Source organism: Diadema antillarum, unplaced genomic scaffold, assembly GCF_040938485.1.
Source record: "Diadema antillarum isolate AM-2024a unplaced genomic scaffold, OU_Dant_1.0 seq00000035_RagTag, whole genome shotgun sequence".
Lineage (NCBI taxonomy): Eukaryota > Metazoa > Echinodermata > Echinoidea > Diadematoida > Diadematidae > Diadema > Diadema antillarum.
Window position 1 is genome coordinate 394,198 of NW_027271149.1, and position 18,050 is coordinate 412,247.

Genomic DNA, 18,050 nt, shown 5'->3' on the forward strand with positions numbered 1-18,050 from the left:
ATACAGGCACACCTCAAGCCCTACCTGGGTCCCTAGTAACCCAATATTTATTTGACCGACTTTTCTATTTCCTCCTTAGTAGAGTCGATGGGTGTAGCAGACAACGTAAACTGCTAGCTATGGTGTTGTCATGGACACCCTCATTAACCCTTCGTGTACTCTGATTGCCGATTGGCACAGAAAACCCCATAGCGTTGTGCACACTGTCTAAAGTTCATGGCACAGAAAGGGTTAAGTTGAAATACTTGAAGAAGATGATCGAGTGACGTAGGATGTGACTGTTGACGTTATTGGGTCATCATGACGAAATCAACTTCGGATCATTGGCCACGTTGTTAGCAATATATCTGTTGAAACATTACTGATGACAAAATCTATCTATTAATAAGGCTTGAATTTCAGTAAACCCACATGCTTCATGACATTGACGCTTCTTAAAGTAATGTAAACTTGTGCAATGTCAGATTTTGTGTCAGAGTTTGAATAGCTTTCAAATGCAGATCTGATCACTTATTATCTACTTCATAACAAAATTGTGAATCATTGTAAATTTAGATATTTTAAAGCAACTTGCCTACAGTGAAAGCTAGAACAGTTTACAAAGTCATGCAGCCACTGCCACATGAACAGATGTCTTATGTCATAGAAACATATTGATCATTATCGTGTATAGCAGTTTTTGTGAAACGAAATAATGGCAAACATTTTGCAAATTTATTTTATTAACCATCTCTGCAATGATAGGGAGATATTCCGCAATATGCAACATCATAAAAGATAATCTTAGCGATCAAGTTAATTATATGTAACGATTGGCCGCCTTAATTTAAAACCAAGCTAACGAATGCCATGTGTTAATGTCTTTTGCAAAGAAAATTATGCTAATGACATTATTTACACAGGATTACCTCCTCCTCCTCCTGAGGATCTTTTCACTAGCATTACCGCGGCATAGCCAGGTAGGCCTATACCATTTTCTAAGCCTTGATCCAGAGGGAGATTGTGGTACAATAGCATTGGGCGGGATTCGAACTCGTGATCACGTGACAAAGAGTCCAGTTATTACCGCTCATCCACTATATACCCCCATGGACACCAAATTCCCAAACGAGGCGACAGGTGAAGACCCTTTTGTTGTCGTCACATCGGTGAATGCCAAGATAACACCACACTATAATTGAGAGTCAATGGCGCCGATACCAAATATCGATAGGAAATCTCGGCTGTCGTCCGCAGATGTCGAACTTGTCGTCTGGCGTTGACTCTCTCCACACAGCTCTACTCGTATTCTCGCGCCATCTGAGCACGGAGCACTTCATCATGTTTGTTTTCATAGATCCAATTCAAACTCGCGCCGTGCCGGGGGGAGGAGCCAAAATGATCGACAATCACTCATCCGCGCAATCTGTCATTCTACCTCGACGGGAATTGGTGCGGCTGTCGGTATATTACCTGCAAATTATTTGGGTCGATTATCTTTGACTTATTTTGGAGAAACATACTCTTCGCAAGCAGCACTCAAATCGCGAAGCAACGTGTGAGGTCTTGGATATCAACAAGTTTGCGGTTTTGCAGCGGGTTTGATTGAAATACGGTGACGTGTTAATTTTCATAATCTTAAGATTGTCATGAAAATACCCCGAGAACGCAGAGAACAGTCATTTTGATATAAGCAATTAGTATTTTCAATGAAAGGAATAATGAATGAAAGAGAAACTTGGTTTAATCAGTGATGTGACAGCCACTTTTTAGATATATATGAATAAATGTATAAATGTACATATATATATATATATATATATATATATATATATATATATATAGAGAGAGAGAGAGAGAGAGAGAGAGAGAGAGAGAGAGAGATTATAATCATGCAGGTCTAGATATAGATATAAGCCTGTACACATTAGCTCCATACAGTCCAAGTTCAATGATAGCAATCAACAGAAGAGGGTGCAACAGGGCATATCCACCTGCCACACTTTCTCACACTGTCAGGAGAGTTTAGAGGTTGGATGTGTGTTTCCTATGTGTGAGGGGATTTGATAATCACCAAACAGGACGGGTAAGTACTTCTACATAATTTGCAACCACTAGATAACAGTATGCTTTATTAGGTAATGCCCCAAGATATGAACAAATCATTTTTTTTTTGTCAGTTGAGATTATATTTTACTCTATCTTTCGAGGAAGTGCACGTAACAAATTCAATATGTGTCTTTTAAAAACAATGAATGAATGGAGACCAGAGGCGAGACCAGTATGTGCGATATGTGATAAATATTCAGGTCACAGGTGGTAACACAGTGGCGTGAACACTCGGCATTCAATCCAAGACAGTTGAAAACGAAGCGCTTTGGCAATTATTCTGTTACTGAACCAAACGTATAAATCAATCTGGCAAGACGAAATGTTTTTCTCGCCTGTGCCTGTCGCGCTAAGGAAAAAAAAAACATTAGTGCCAGAAGTCTGATATATATAATTTTATGTCCCCTGAAGGTGACACATAATAATTCATATCACGTCTCTATAAGTATACACTCACAAACACACGCGCACACACAAAAGAAAATACTGTATCTTTACAAAGATTATTTTCAAAAAAAAATCTACATAATATTCACTGATTGATTTCACTTAGGTATCGTAAGAACAAACGCATGATGAATGAAGTCGAATTCTCCCTGAGTAGTTTAATGAAACTTTGTCTTTTGAATATGACAGAGTTCGACTTTTGTTACATGTATTAATTTTCATTCAAGAGACGCTGAAAATTCCAAAATGCAAAACGTCCGCACATTTTCTTCAGCATTTCCCATGTTACCATGTGTGATTTCTAAAAGTTAACTAATAAACCCAATTGATTATAATGTTTGTATTGTGCACATGTCACAAATGATATTCTTTAACCAAATATGCACAGAAAACATCAGATTGAAATGAAATGATCATTACTTGATTAGGATTTTATATCGAGTTCAAGGTAAATTTCTCTGTAATAGGCCAATATATCGTGTAAAGATAATAACATCTCCGTCTTTTCTAAATAGTTTTTTTTTTCCTTTTCATTCAAGCAGATTGAGCGGCGCAACAGACAGTTTCTAGACACACTGTGACCATCTTTGGCGGTTAGAAACTTCATAATGATTCATATCAAAACAGACAAGTCAAAACTGATTAGTTCTCCTTTTTTATTTTCATTTGTCTTATTTTCCAATTCCTACCCGATGTCAGACAAAACCAAAGTTTTTGCTAGTAACGATTTTGTGTTATTACCATATTTCGTTATTACCTTTTGTCCTCGTTAAGTCCTCCAGAAAATTTCTGAATTTCTCTACTGATGCATTTTGTATGACCGGTTGAAAACCGGAAATTTGTCACTACAAGTTGTGATACACGTTGGGTGCCGAATGTGTTGTTTAAAAGAACTCCAATATATAAGGGCTTCGCGACATGATCTAAAGAACATTCTTGGATGTTACCCATCAGAATGGTGTCCTCTAACTGTGGTGTGAAGAGGTGCAGGGCACATGATATGGAAACAAAGTCGGGCAGCTGAGCGTGCATCTATTTGTCGTGGCTTTGATCTGAGAGGTGACGAATTTCTACTTGCAGGACAATAGCTGTGTACACTCCTTCCGGAACCGTCGGTTAACGGAGGCGTAGATGAATACGTTGATGATGTGGTTGATGTACTTGATCTGAGTTACAGCGTATACTAGCATGGCCAGAAGAGGATGCTGATCATGGAAAGATACGGATCCACTACCCTAGGATAAACAACAAAAAAAAAGAAGCACAGAACATCATCTCACAAGATACATGTGAATGAAATTAATGTTAACTGCGAAGTATACGACAAAAAAAATATAATGATGATATACAATAATTGGTACCTTTTTATGCTCAGTGTTTGTGCTCTTAACGTTCGTGTGTCCCTTTTGCAACACTAAAAATTACTTAAAAATAAGTACATGATGCAATACAATTTGTCTGTAAAATTAGCGTATCTGTCGTGATATGCTATAACTGTGAATAGATAAATTTGGATTCATAATATGATTTGGCAATTTTTAGAGTGATCTACGTTTGAAAAGAACCGTTTTTCAGTATGTCACTCTTTTCCATTGATATTTAATTTGTTACCTTTGCAAAATATGAATTTTGTCTATTGTTCCTATACTGTACGAAAAATACGATCTAGATTGCCTACAAATTGTTTATCAATACATGATTTATCGATGTATTCTTTGAATTTGCATTACCTTTCTGTTAGACGAAAATAATCATAAGATATCGAAATAGTATTCTGACCTTTCCTCAGAATGATAAAACTGGAAACATTTCTATGACTGACGGAGAGACGGTACTATAGTGAATTTATTCGGACCCCCCCCCCCCAAAAAAAAAAAAAAATCTACGCGTTATATTCTGGACAAAAGGGGACTTTATATTCTCGAGTGACATGGGGCTAGTTTTATTACTTTTTTTAATATTCTGTGGTGTATAACCGTAAGATTTCGTATCCCTCATACATGATCTTGGGATACATTATTCTTCAAACTTGCAATATTTTTCGTGCCGTTTTCAAGAGGGGTATTTATTTCTAAGTTCTGCATAGATCATGGAATTTCTTTCTTTTTTTTTTTTTTTTGCTTATGCCAGTGACACGTGATTTCGTTATTGTTTGCATATACAGATTTTTTCTTTTTTGTTCTCGGATGCCAATAAGATATTTTTTTCATCAGTATTACGGTGAAATTTTTAGAAGCGTTGTATTAGAAAAGCATCTGTATCATGTGACAAAATATTTGCACGGAATATAAGACTTAACATATTCACTAACTGTCTTATAAGAAATTCCAATATTTGTGTGTGCGTGTGTGTGTGTGTGTGTGCGTGCGCGTAGTGACTTTTGTTTTCACTTTGATTGCATTTCTTGGCAGTTATTGCAATGAAAGATTCGAACTGTAAGTATGGATACTTTGAGCTTTGATGTCACAATTTAGGGTAGTGCCATTCGCACACAGATTCAATGAAAAACAGGGTATATGTTTATACTCTGAAACTGACTAGGCGTCCAGGCAATTCAATCGTGCCGACGTTGAACACAAATCATGTTTGGAGATGTGTTACCTCTCGGACCGAGTAGACATCAAAGACGACACTCGGCAGCCAGGAGAGGAAGAACACTATACAGACGATGAGCAGCATCAGGGTCGTACGGTGGTCGTCTCTGTCCTTCTTTCTGGAAGTCGTCTGCGACGGTTTCTTCCGAGCAGTAGGTTGATCTGCTGTCGTTGCCGCGGTTTCTCGCGTGGCGCCCTCCACTGCTTCGTCATTTAATGCTGCCGGCAATGCGGAACTACCTCGGTCATCAGGGTTTGTCCCCTCTGGTCACGCGGGAATGTAAATGACAGAATATCTCAATTGAGTTTAAAGATCTACTGCGGAAGTGACAAACCGCGTGTCTGTGTCAAAGGATTGATTTAAGATGAAAATATTAATTCTGTGATTCCAAGAGGAAAAAGTTAGGGAGTATTGTTATTGTTTTTCTGTCACAACGAAGCGCAAATTAGCGGACAGTTCGTCGCCCTTGCGAGTTAAGCAAATACATGTTACAGGAAATTGATATCTGGGTCACAGATTGGCATCAAATGACAGTTTCCCTTCACATTATTTCTCATCTTAATGTCTACCTACTAAACTTTGGAGGGATGCTCTAAGCCAATACTTACGATATCCAGTTATTGATTGTAAAGCAGGCATGATTTTTGTTTGTTTTTAGAGACAGGTGGAAATCAGATGTTGTTTGCCAGACGAAAGAAAAATTGTGGGAGCTTGATAATTTGGTGATTATTTTCTTATCTGTGTGTTTCGATTTACATCCTTTCTGTTCATAGTTTTATCAATTTCACCCTAAAACCGAATTCCGTCTTTGACTGTTCGTGTTTTCGAAAAAAAAAGTCATAAAGACTTTTAATGACTTGATGACATACATAGACATTGAGACAGAGGACAATGTAGCCAGATCTTCCAGAAAAAAAAAATTATCTCCCACCTTAGGTATGCAATGCAGAGAAAGTAAAAAAGAAATAGATGAGAGAGATGGAGAGAGAGAAAGATAGAAAGACAGACAGACAGACAGGGGAAAAGAGTGACCACATAATGTACCTTTGGTTTGCTAAAATAATTTTACTGGCCCTATTTTTTTTCAGTCTGGTAGTTATACCAACCCTTTTGATTGCCTGGAATGCAACCATCATTTGTAGAGTAGATTGAATGCACTGACGATGAACCTGCACCAGTGTTGTTAACAGAATCGGTGATTTTGATGACAGATTTGTGATCGGCGGCAACGGTTGAAGAGATCTGATACACGGCTGGCAGTGTGTCTTTCCTCGTAAGATGCCCGCCGGTTAGTTCCCGTCGGACCTCCTGCTGTACCCGGATGACCCGGAAGATCTTAAAGTACAGGATGGACGATATGAGAGATGAGAGAGAGAAAACGGCTGTCTGTGACCACGAGTAGGTGATGCCGACCCAAGCAATGTCGCCGAATGCCACACACATGATATTACCTTCTCTCTCGACGGCGCGATTCAACAGGATGGCGGGCGAGTTGAAGACAAACGCCGACACAAGACACCCCAGGGAGACCCATGCTGCTGACCCGAGCGAAGCCGGACGGGAAAACGGTGTGACGACAGCTCTGAAGCGGTAACCGGCTATGGTGACCGTGAGGAAAGCCGCGGCCAACACGCCAGAGCGGAGGCTAACCATCTCGATGATGCAGTAGACGTCGCTGACGCCAGAAAAGAAAACGGCCACCTTTAGGGCGTTGAACATCGACGAAATCAGATCGTCGACGGCGAGGGCCATAATGGCGATGTCGCCTGAATTTTTCTGACGACGACGGGCGAAAATGAGCAAAATCAGGACATTTCCCGGAACACCCAACAAGGGGGAACCAATGCCGACCACAAGTCGAACGAACCGATGCATCGTTTACACCGACGTGCTGAGTCTACAGTTAAATTGTTGTAATGAACTTGAAAATTACCTGAAGTCGTGTACACAATCATGGGAAATTAGTATGAGAAACAGGAAAGATTCTTTCACCTCGCGCCCTTGCGAGTAAGTTGGTAATAATTGAAGATTTGCATACCATGGGTGGGGTTAACCTTTATCATTTTCCTTGTCAACATTTTGCCAAATGTGTACTGTCACGTGACATTTGATATCTATCGCTATCCTTCAGAAAAAAGAGCATATAAAAAGACTACAAAAGAGCATAGAATATTACATACATGTACTTCCCTGACCAACGAATGACCGACTAATTTAATGTGACTTTACAGCGGGAAGTAACCACTTGTTGCCAACTGAAAGGGAGCCGCTTATGGAATACGGTAATGGGAAGCTTTTCTTGAATTAAAAGCAAACTTTTAAATTAAGTGCACATATATTTCTTTTGAGTCAAGCCTGCAGATCGTATGAAATTTTTGAAAAAAAAACATATCATTCTCGCAAAGTGAAGTCAGAGACTTGGCTATAGTAAAAAAAAAAAAAAAAAAGAAAATGGAAAATCGGTATTTTTTGTGTTTTGCGTCAGTGCGAGTTCGTGTCAGTACCATGAAAACCCCTTGTTTCAAGAGAAAGTTATGGTATCTTTTCAAATCCTGCATGCTTCATCCAGCCATTCTTCTGGGGCACTTTATCAGAGAATCACGTCAAAAGAAGACGACGTGGCAGTCACTGTCAATCACAATATCGCTTTCAACAACATTGACAAAAATACGAATCGACGCTTTTTCAACGCTTCTCGACGGATTTCACACAAAAGGTCAGCCTCAAAATTGGCAAAATCTTTTCGTTGTAATTTCAATGCCGGTATTGAACATTGGCACAGGCTATTAAATCATTCAAGAGAATCCGAGAGAAGAATGGACACTTGAGAGTGAGCTAGAACTGTTCAAGAGGAATTAGTGGCGTCTTAAAAAGAGAAACGGACTCATAATAAGTGATGCGAGTAATCTCTTCAAAGGAGGGAACCTTACACAAATGATGCAAGTAATTTCTTGAGAAGAGAGAATCCTACACAAAGGATGCGGAAGAGAAGAGAGCGCGGGCGGAAAAAGAAAATTATCTCTCAACTGAAAGAAAAAAAAACATGAAGGAACAAGCCTTTGGATGGTTGCTCTCTTCAGAGGTAAAAAGAGACAAGACTAATTGGGAAAATATCTTCAGGGACATTTGAATGTGACGCTGAAGCGGTATAGTTATCTAAATCCACGGCTTGATAAGTGCTATTATTCTCACTTTAATGTCGATAACGCAGTTCAGAGCGTTCCTTTCACCAATGGCTGAGCGTTCTTATTTGGTGATATAGCAATCACATAATGTTGATGTACTTTGGAAGGAAATTGTATTCATTTCTTTATTAACAGTATAGTCTTCACGTAATGCCTATGTACTTTAAATGGAATGTCTTTATTTTTCTTATTTTGATATAATATGTGTGCCTGACTTTCATAATGATTTCATTTTGTTGACTCGTGAAGAGAACTTCATGAAAGGGAGTATATTTTCATATCAACGGACTCAGAAGCTATTTTTGTTAAACCATTACACACAGCTCAGAGCAGACTTTCGGAGAAATGCTGCAGATTGAAACTCTAACTCAGTCCTTTCTACGATCATCAGGGACTTCCAGACTAGTGATTTTCAGCCAGCAAGGTACAAAAATAAATAAATAAATAAATAAATAAATAAATAAATAAATAAATAAATAAATAAATAAATAAATAAATAAGTAAATATATAAGTAAATCAATAAATAAATAAATAAATAAAATCGTCTGAAAGTTCTGTTGTCATGGCTTAATTGTGTATATAGGGAAAATCGGTCACGTGTTCAGTTCCTCGTTCTGCCGATAAGGCCTGCAGTAGGTTGTTCAAGAGGTTCCACGATAATCATCTGCTCATGCAACAATATTGCTTCCATGAAATATCTGCACACTAAGCGTATAACATAAATTGTACCCACAAACATAACCCTAACCCATCCACACATCAAACTAAACATAAAACCCTATCACAACCCTTAGTCATCGGAGAAATTAAGACCGGTCTGGAGCAATTGTCGCAGGAGCAAAATGTCGTGTAATTATAGTTCATGAAGCTCATGCAGGATCAAGCGGAATCTTCTGGTTGTCACGAAACCTACCTTTACACAAAGGAATGAACACTCTAAATTGAACACAATCACATTTATGGACAAACAAGTGATCTACCAATGGAAATACGGCTGAATGTGTCATTATTCAAAGTGAAATGGGAGTTTAATATGCATGAAGTATCCCTATATAATATATACAAGAAGAAATAGCAGGGTTATATGGCATTATTCTGTCCTGCTTGTTGTTGTTGTTGTTGTTGTTGGTGGTGGTGGTGGTGGTGGTGGTTGTGCTGTTGTTGTTGTTGTTGTTGTTGTAAGTTCACACATTTCAGGGTGACAGTAAAAGCCCTTAATGCCACTGACATGACTGACGTTACATGTAGACAGTGATGAATGACTTTCGCGGCTTGCGCTTGGATGTAGGGATAAGTATTAGTGTTCAGTGAAAGACTTACGAAAGCAATATGAGGAGAAGGTTAAAACTTATATCTATTTTTCGCTTAACTAATCTTAGAATATTCGAGAACTGTGGAACCAAACACAATCAAGTTTCCGCACAATCGAGTGAGGCACCAATGGAAGTCTGGTTGAATTTGAGAAATTATGATCTAGAAATCATCTAAAACAGAATTTCACCCAATACAGACCATTGTGGTCTCATGATTGCGGGGTCGGTCATTTTTACTTTAAACTCAAACTTCCCAAAACCGAAGGACTTTTTAACACTTTCAGTTCCGATGCGTCAAATGTGCACAAATTTCTCACACAAAACTATGACAGGTAGTAAACGTGGCTCGCAGACGGTTAAATGTTTTTTTTTTTTTTGTAAGGGCTCTGGCTTCTTCTGTGTGTGATGATTTATGGGGAGAAAGAGATGTCCTTGACGTTCTTTGCTATAAATTATGGTGTGGCTTGTGTTTCATAGAGTAGAAGAATTCAAATGGGAAAGCAATACGTATTGCTGAAATCATGTGAAATCGTGCAATTCAAAACTATGCAGAACTCATGTAACAGAAACAGCCCGTTCCTTCACGGTCCTTCACACAGTGTCCATAAACATGCCTCTCTCTCTCTCTCTCTCTCTCTCTCTCTCTGAAAAAAGGGATATATATATTCATATATATATATATATATAATGCTTTTCTAAATATATATGTATACATATACAAATATATATACGTATATATTCATTCTTTGTTTCTTTCATATCAATGTGCGTCAGCAAAAGGTCAACATAAAAATTAGTATTATTTGTAAATGTCATCTTTAGGGACGACTCTCGTCTTATGTTTGTTTGTTTTTTTCGTTCAGAACAAATAATTCTACTCACAAAATAAATATCAATTCATTTCATGATACACCAGTGAACTTGGGAATATAGAACCAGCGCCGCTTTACCAAACGAATGTTATAAAAAGCTTCTTTTTTTAAACAAAGGTCTCAGTCAAGGCAACCGAAAGCTCTTTCTTCATCGAGTTACTATTATTCCTGTCTACCAGCAAATATTATTCGGAGGATGGCAGCAATCAAGACATCAAAAGCAAAGAAATTAAAGGGAGAAGCCGAGAGATCGGGAAAGGGAGAAAATCCTTAGCACCGTTTTGTGAAGTAAGAGCAAATACGGATGATTAAAGCAGACTGAAAGGAGAGCTTTGAAAATTATGAAATTAATCAAAGCGAGATTCGAATGCTACGGCTAAAGATCCCGAATATATTGGAGGAACTACACACTAGTAACGTTAGCATTAAGTTGTTGTCATTGTTATTGTTGCTACATGCTGCTGCCGCTGTTGCTATAAATTCATACATCTCATGGTAACAGTTAAGCCCTTAATGTCAATGACCTTACAAGTGGACTGTAATGAATGACTTTTGTAGATTGATGGTGGGGATAGTGTTCAGTGAAAGGCTTAAGAAAGCAATATGACAAGAAGGTTAGTATGTATTTTTCGTTTAGATGTAGGATATATATATATATATATATATATATATATATATACATATATGCTTCCATATTAATTTTTCTTTATAATATGAATTTATCAGTCATTTAACTTTTGATAGTAATGAAGTCTTGTTTTACACCACCGAGTCGCTAAAAATAAAAAAGAAGATAAAAACAGTCCTAGGTGAAGTAAGAACCATGAATTAGGGGGGGGGGGAAGAGGAATTAAAAACCAACAATTGAATAATAATTATGTCTCCTTAGAATAATGACAAGTCTGGAACACACACAAAAGAAGAGGAATAACCTGGTATAAAGTGAACTGACAAGGGAATCTTAAAGTGAAGAGAGAGAACTGAAAGTTATTGTTTCAAAATGTAATAATTATCAAGCTGATTTTCATCGATCTTCATGTATTTCAGAAGGAAACTTTGCAAGCCCTATTACTTCTTTTGTTTTTGTTCTAATCACTTTCACTTTCTGTATAACAACAGTAATCTGTCTTTTTTTCTCTCCTTCTCTTCTTCTTCCTTTCTCTCTTTACTTATAAAACATTGCAGAAAGGGGAGTGGCTTTAATAGCGGTGTTGAAATAATATCATACATACAAATCAATAGTGTGATCAACAACCAACAAACCCCTCTTTCTTCAACCTGTTCATGGATAGTAAAATCTGCAATGCTCTTGCGTGTTCAATATGCAAATATTGGGAACATTTCCTTTATTTGGACTTCGACCGGACAGGATTTTGTACCCTGATATGTTTGATTATAATGTTGTCACAGGTTGTGTGTTTGTATTTTTGGCTGAATGGAATTAATATAGTTTTTGATTGTTTGTATTAATGTTTGTTATGATAACAAATTCCAATCGGTTGTCCTATACTGATAGGAAGCTTTACCAGCATCCACGGAGGGATGCTGTACTGGATTGGCGGGTTGAGGTCCGATATTCATCACATGCTGCGTTTCGCTTATGTGAATAGGTCAGCAAATCACAAATTATGGAATTCTTTGTACTAAAATTGTATCAAATGTATCATGGATTTTTTCTCAAATGTAAGAAACGAATTGATTGGCTTTCATGATATAATCAGCGGTAAAATACATAGTGCTTAGGCGTCATTTCCTGTGTCTTGACTCCTGCACAATCTCACAATACGAAACAGGGCCCTTGTTGCATAAAAGTTGAGATAAAACATAAGTCAGAAAATCAAACATGAGTCTCTCAATGGTCAATTCTGATTGGCTGATACCTGACTGATATTTGATTGCGTCTTTATATGCAATATGGCCCAGGTCTCATAAAATTACACTTCAGATAGTGTGCTTAGTGTATGATAGTCATTGTAGTGTGGAGAAAATCATGTCCCAGCATTGAGAGCGTGGAAAAAAAAAGTGCTGAATCGTATTGCCTTCTACTGTGAACTGGTGGGCCTGGTCTTTTACATTTCAATAGGTATGTTGATATGCATTAATGTGCATATTTCACTTGGGTTACTGTTGATGACATCACAACTTAGAGGTAAGAACGACTTTGGAGGGGCGGAGCTTAGTGAAAATGAGAAATGAAATGAGTAATAGATTTGATACACATTTTAATCGAACAGTTCCTGAATTTGTGACTTGAAAACCTAATCACACCTGCAGGAGTCATTGTGGAATGGGGTTTGTTTCATAGAATATGAACTGGATGTCAAAGGGTCTGTAAAAACGGTTATTTACCTAGCAATGGAGCATCTATAATGTGCCACAAAAGATTTCATCCGTTGTGTGCTGTGAGTGTCTATTGGCACAGAAAACTCCCTAGCTTTGCACACACTGCCCAAATTCCCTGGCACAGAAAGGATTTTAGACCGAACGAGAACTGAGAGTCTTAATAAATGATACTTTTTCTTCCTCCATTTGTCTTTTCTCTCTCTCTCTCTCTCTCTCTCTCTCTCTCTCTCTCTCTCTATGTATATATATATATATATATGTATATATATATATATATATATATATATATATATATATATATATATATTGTAAAAATAGAAAGATAGAAAGACAAAACAAAAAGATAGACAGATAACTAGGTATAGATAGATAGATAGATAGATAGATATAGATAGATAGATAGATACAAGTGTAGATGAATGGATGGATAGAATCATAAGAGACACTGAACAGGATTTTTTTTTTTTTTGCTATTGTTTATTCACTCCAAAGTCAAAACCACTGTCTTTTTCAAATTCTTTGTTTGGGAGAGTTTTTGTGTAGCATCTATTCCTGACAAAAATTACCACCAAAATGCTTTTTGGACCAAAATGATTTAAGCAAATCCGCATTTAAGTCTACGTTCGATTCATCTGAACGATTTTATGATAAAAGAAATCTTATCACAAACGTATCGAGCGACTCCGTGAAACATGTTACTAACTGCAGCTACATTAGTCTACTACTTTAAGCATGTATGTTCTATGAATAACCACAGAGAACTATAGAAACATATCCATAAGTAGTTATCATAAGCTGAAAATTACATACTTGAACTTGGTGAAAACACGAACTATAGAGCGCAGTGACTCTTGATAATGATAATTTTACAAACAGATTACTCCAAATAATTATGAGGTTTTTTGTTTCAATCACCAAAGAAACGATATAAATATGGGTTTTTAAAATGTACAGCATTTCAAAAAAGAAAAGAAAAGAGAGGAAAACAGCAACTTCGACACAGCGGTTGCTAAGCTATAAATTGCATACACAATTCTGTCGCCCAAAATACGAAATTGAAAGATTAATCTTGCACAACATGGACAAGTTGCAAACTGCCGTTAAAGAGGAGACACCGCGAGTATTGTAAATTCTGAGAGGGAGAGCCACGCAACTTCTACACTGAGATAAACAGACAGGAGATGTATGCATTCCACAGAAGATTATGCAAAATTTCTACACAAAGTAAATCAAGGGAATCATTTTTTAGTCCAACAGATCCATTTTACATGGTAGAAATATGATGAACAAGGAAATAACATAGCGCAGTGCAAGATTTAGTTCGTATGCATTTAATATTCATATATGATTATGCAACTATGTTTCTACAGTATACCATCGCATCAGAAGTAAAATCCAATGAGGTCTTTTCTTCTTTTGGAAAACGTGATTTTGGAAAATTCTCTCTCTCTCAAAAAACCAACGAAGTGAACGTAGTAATTATAACGTCAGTTAATGGTTGTGAACGAGCATTTCCATATACCTGCCTGCGTTTTTACATTCACGCTTGAACTGATGCACGATGGTGAGACGACGAATTAACATAACGACTCATGCGCAGTGCGATGCATGCTGGGATAGCGACTTATTAACAATAGTGAGATGGCGCTAAGCACTTACATTCGAAATAAATAAAAGCAAACAACTTGACATGAATGAACTCTTCATGATAATCAAAGGCAATCTGTCTGATCACAGCTCATAATCAATATTTGAATCTGACTTTGATGATGGAGTGTTCTATTGCGATGAATAATATTTTCCTGTGCTGCTGTACAACAGATCATCATATCAAACTCGCACGTACTGCTGTCACTTGTGAATTTTTTAGTTGCCGCAGAGTCTCTTCTGAATGAAAAAAGAAAACAATGTCATTCGGCAAAATCGATAACAAAGATGAAGGCACTCTGTATTGTAAATGGATTTAACCATCTCTTTTTAAGGTATAACACAGGGACTATTGATACATGACTGACTTTAATGTTCACACATTGCATGACGCATCAGTAATCAAAATATCGCTGCTGCAACACCCATAACTACCACTACCTACTCCTGTTGAACACACATTTACAGATCATCACTTTCGGCTAATGATGATGTTGGCGACATGGTGCTGTGCCTCGGGGAGTCGGCATTGAACGCCTTTGGCTTGGGGTTGAAGTCGTTGTAGCCACCGCCGAATTTATGTGATCTTGAAGGGACCTGACCATGAGTGCCCGTACCTTGATCTGAGTTCACTGAGGCTGGCGAACCAGGGGTGTTGTCAAACGATGCACGCGAACCCCATCCCCTTGCTTTCACGTTGAAGTCCTTATAATTGGCCTTAGGCAGCTGTGCACCTGCTTTGACGGAGACCACATCCTTGTTAATCGGGACTGGGCCTTTTGGCCGGTCAACACCTGCACCGAAACCTGGTTTGGTAGCTACCTTTGGCGTTATGTTGGTCTTCGCCAAAGCTGCGGGTGGCGTAGACTTGGGTTGTATGAGCGGCGGTATCTTGATTTCTTTAGGCGGGAAAGCCCGTGCCACCGAGCCGACCGGAGACTCTGCTGCCGCTTCCCATGGAGTCAGCTTTTTCGTAGGTGTGGCGGAACTTTGAAGGTTGATCTCAATAGACGCAGCGTTGGGGCCAGGCGGTTTCTTGAAAGCCTTTGGCTTTGGATGCTTCGCAGTGCTTTCGTCGAGAACGAACTGTTCTGCTCTTAACCTTCGCTTTTCAAACATCGACGCGGCTTTCCCAGATTGCGACTTCAGGTCTTCGGCAAGCAGCAAGCACTGCTTGGGCGTGACCACGTTGTGCTCGCACTTCTCCTTGCTTTTCAGCTTCACGTTGAAATTTGTCGGCTCTACTCTGATACGCTGGGTGAAGCCTTCTGGAGGAGGGGGCGGGGCGACGGGGATCCCCCCTGCTCCAATGACTGGTGGTGGTGGAGCGGTCTTGATGGTGATGACTGCAGCTTTTGACTCGGATTCCGAGGAATCGTCAAAATCATCTTCTGAATCATGCTGGCCAATAGCTTCTATCGTGTACCTGGCACTTCGCTTCCGACGCTTGGCGAACATCCGGGCCCCCTTGGCTTGCTTGTTTTTGGGAAACATGAGCAGATCTGCGATTGTTTTACATGCTCGCCTCTTCTCGACGACCGAAATTTCTGGTTCTTCTGTGACTCGACCAGCTGGCTCTGAAAACGGTCGCTGCAGTCGTTCTGTGAAATCAATTGAGATTAAGACGCAGTTTTCTTTAATTTCTTTGTCATCAGAACGACTTGCCCTTGCTCTGAACATAAGACATGGTAAGGCATTTGTGTGGTAGAACGTTTAACGCCACAATAAGACTGGTTCTCCGAGTGTATTCAATTACAGATACATTTACCTTTAAATATAGAAAGACCACTTTGTGGTTTATCTGTCCTTTGATATTACATCTCAGAGTCTCAGGTGATTTGTAGTTTGTCATGAACAACCGTTCTTATAAAAATATCTATAGACTTTTGAGTAAATGAGTACCAAAACTACGACCGATTAAGTAATTGTCAAACGAAAATATCTCCCAACAGTGTTGTCATCTCCGACGCTCAAATTTCAGAAAATTATTTTTTCATGCAGCTCATCCCAACTTTTTTCTTTAAGTCCGTATGCACTGTACACCATTTTTAATCCAGCTATTATTGGATGTTGTCTTTCTTCACCCTCGTGACATTGTGTATAACTATAGCATATGGAAAGGTAACGGCTACGTCTCGTAACTCAAACCAGCAAATGATTTAATGTCAGCACTGGATTAAGAGTAAGTATCACCCTTTTATATATAAGAAATAGAGTGTTAAGAAGGGTGAGATATTTTATGAAAACTTAGAAAGTTTCTGCATCTTAAATTACAGATATTAGGGTTTTCCCCCTATGATATGCTCATACGGGTGGTGAGTTTTCTTCAGTTTGTCTCCCTCTGTACAAATTAAATTTGTAAGATTGCAACTGCTGGTTCCTTTCTCTTTTTTAATGTAGCTCAGCAGTTGCAATCTTACAATTTTTTTTTTCAATAAGAGAGAGAGAGAGAGAGAGAGAGAGAGAGAATTAGAGAATATGAAGGAAACTCACACCCGATATCTTTACCTCTCTGCTTAATATGTAAATTATTGCTTTCATTTGACATGCTCATAATTCGCAAATTAGATGAAGTCTCCCACGGTCTTGAACACTGAGTGCTCGTGAAATTTCTCTCCTCTGTCCATCGTATCAAACATGTCAAGTTATTCTGATTGTAATGATTTAGCAATGATGACTCTGGAGCTGTTAAAGAAGCTGAAGGAATGACAAAAAGAGATGTCATTAGTTTGCAATGTGGAAATAAAATAAGGTATTTTTGGACGTTGACATTATTCCCTGCCCGATTTGAATACATGAGTTTGACCACTATTTGTTTTATCAAAAAAGGCGAAAGATACTACAATAGTCCATAAGTCTTTTTTTTCCTCAAACCTTTCTTGCTTTGTTTGCTTGGCTTTGCTCGTTTATTGAAACCAACAGTAATTATTAAATAACTTTCCCTACAAGAAAAAAAAAGTGATTTTTGTTTGTTTGTTTGTTTGTTTATTTGTTTGTTTGAACAAATTTTACCGGAAACACAATCTCGCTCACCATCGTGGGCTAAGCTTCTGAGGATTATGCTTGGATCATCCAGAAGGCTTATCGGCTTCCTCTCCTCTTCCAGCTCTGGGACCAGCTTCTTCGATGTCACTGGCGATTCTGGCGGGACGCCGCTATCCACGGACATGCCGCTCGGTGACTGGGGCGGACTTCCGTAGTCAACCTGGTATGGGGGGAAAACGCAAACCTGTTTTAATTACCCTGCATACTCCCACTGACACAAGCCCTAAGACACAAACGATCATGGTGTTACAACGACGCGCAGACGTCAATGCAGAGATTCCATCACCAAGATACTAACGCACCTGTTTCTTCGACAAATAGAGATGACGAGGCTTTAAGTTTCCCGTCGTATGATCGTTATCGGAAATATCGACTTTCAATAAAAAAAAGAAAGAAAACCCTTTCCTGTAAAATCACTGAATAAAATGGAAAAGCAAAATTACTCACACATACCAGTGCCGCCATTCAATGGCACCAGAATATCTCAGTAAGTTCTTGGTAAGGTACGCTCCCT

General features: G+C 38.5%; 1 protein-coding gene and 1 pseudogene across 1 annotated transcript; both read right to left on the reverse strand.

Moving 5' to 3' along the window:
* Positions 1–3,605: 3,605 nt before the first annotated feature.
* On the reverse strand, positions 3,606–7,005 carry LOC139725361 (uncharacterized). The gene is made up of 3 exons (XM_071636447.1): positions 6,300–7,005; positions 5,137–5,393; positions 3,606–3,770 (listed from the first exon to the last, which is right to left on the reverse strand). The coding sequence occupies exons 1-3, from the start codon at positions 7,003–7,005 to the stop codon at positions 3,606–3,608; spliced, it is 1,128 nt and encodes a 375-aa protein (XP_071492548.1).
* A 6,315-nt stretch (positions 7,006–13,320) lies between these two features.
* Positions 13,321–18,050, reverse strand: part of LOC139725348 (uncharacterized) — a 71,180-nt pseudogene continuing 66,450 nt past the window's right edge.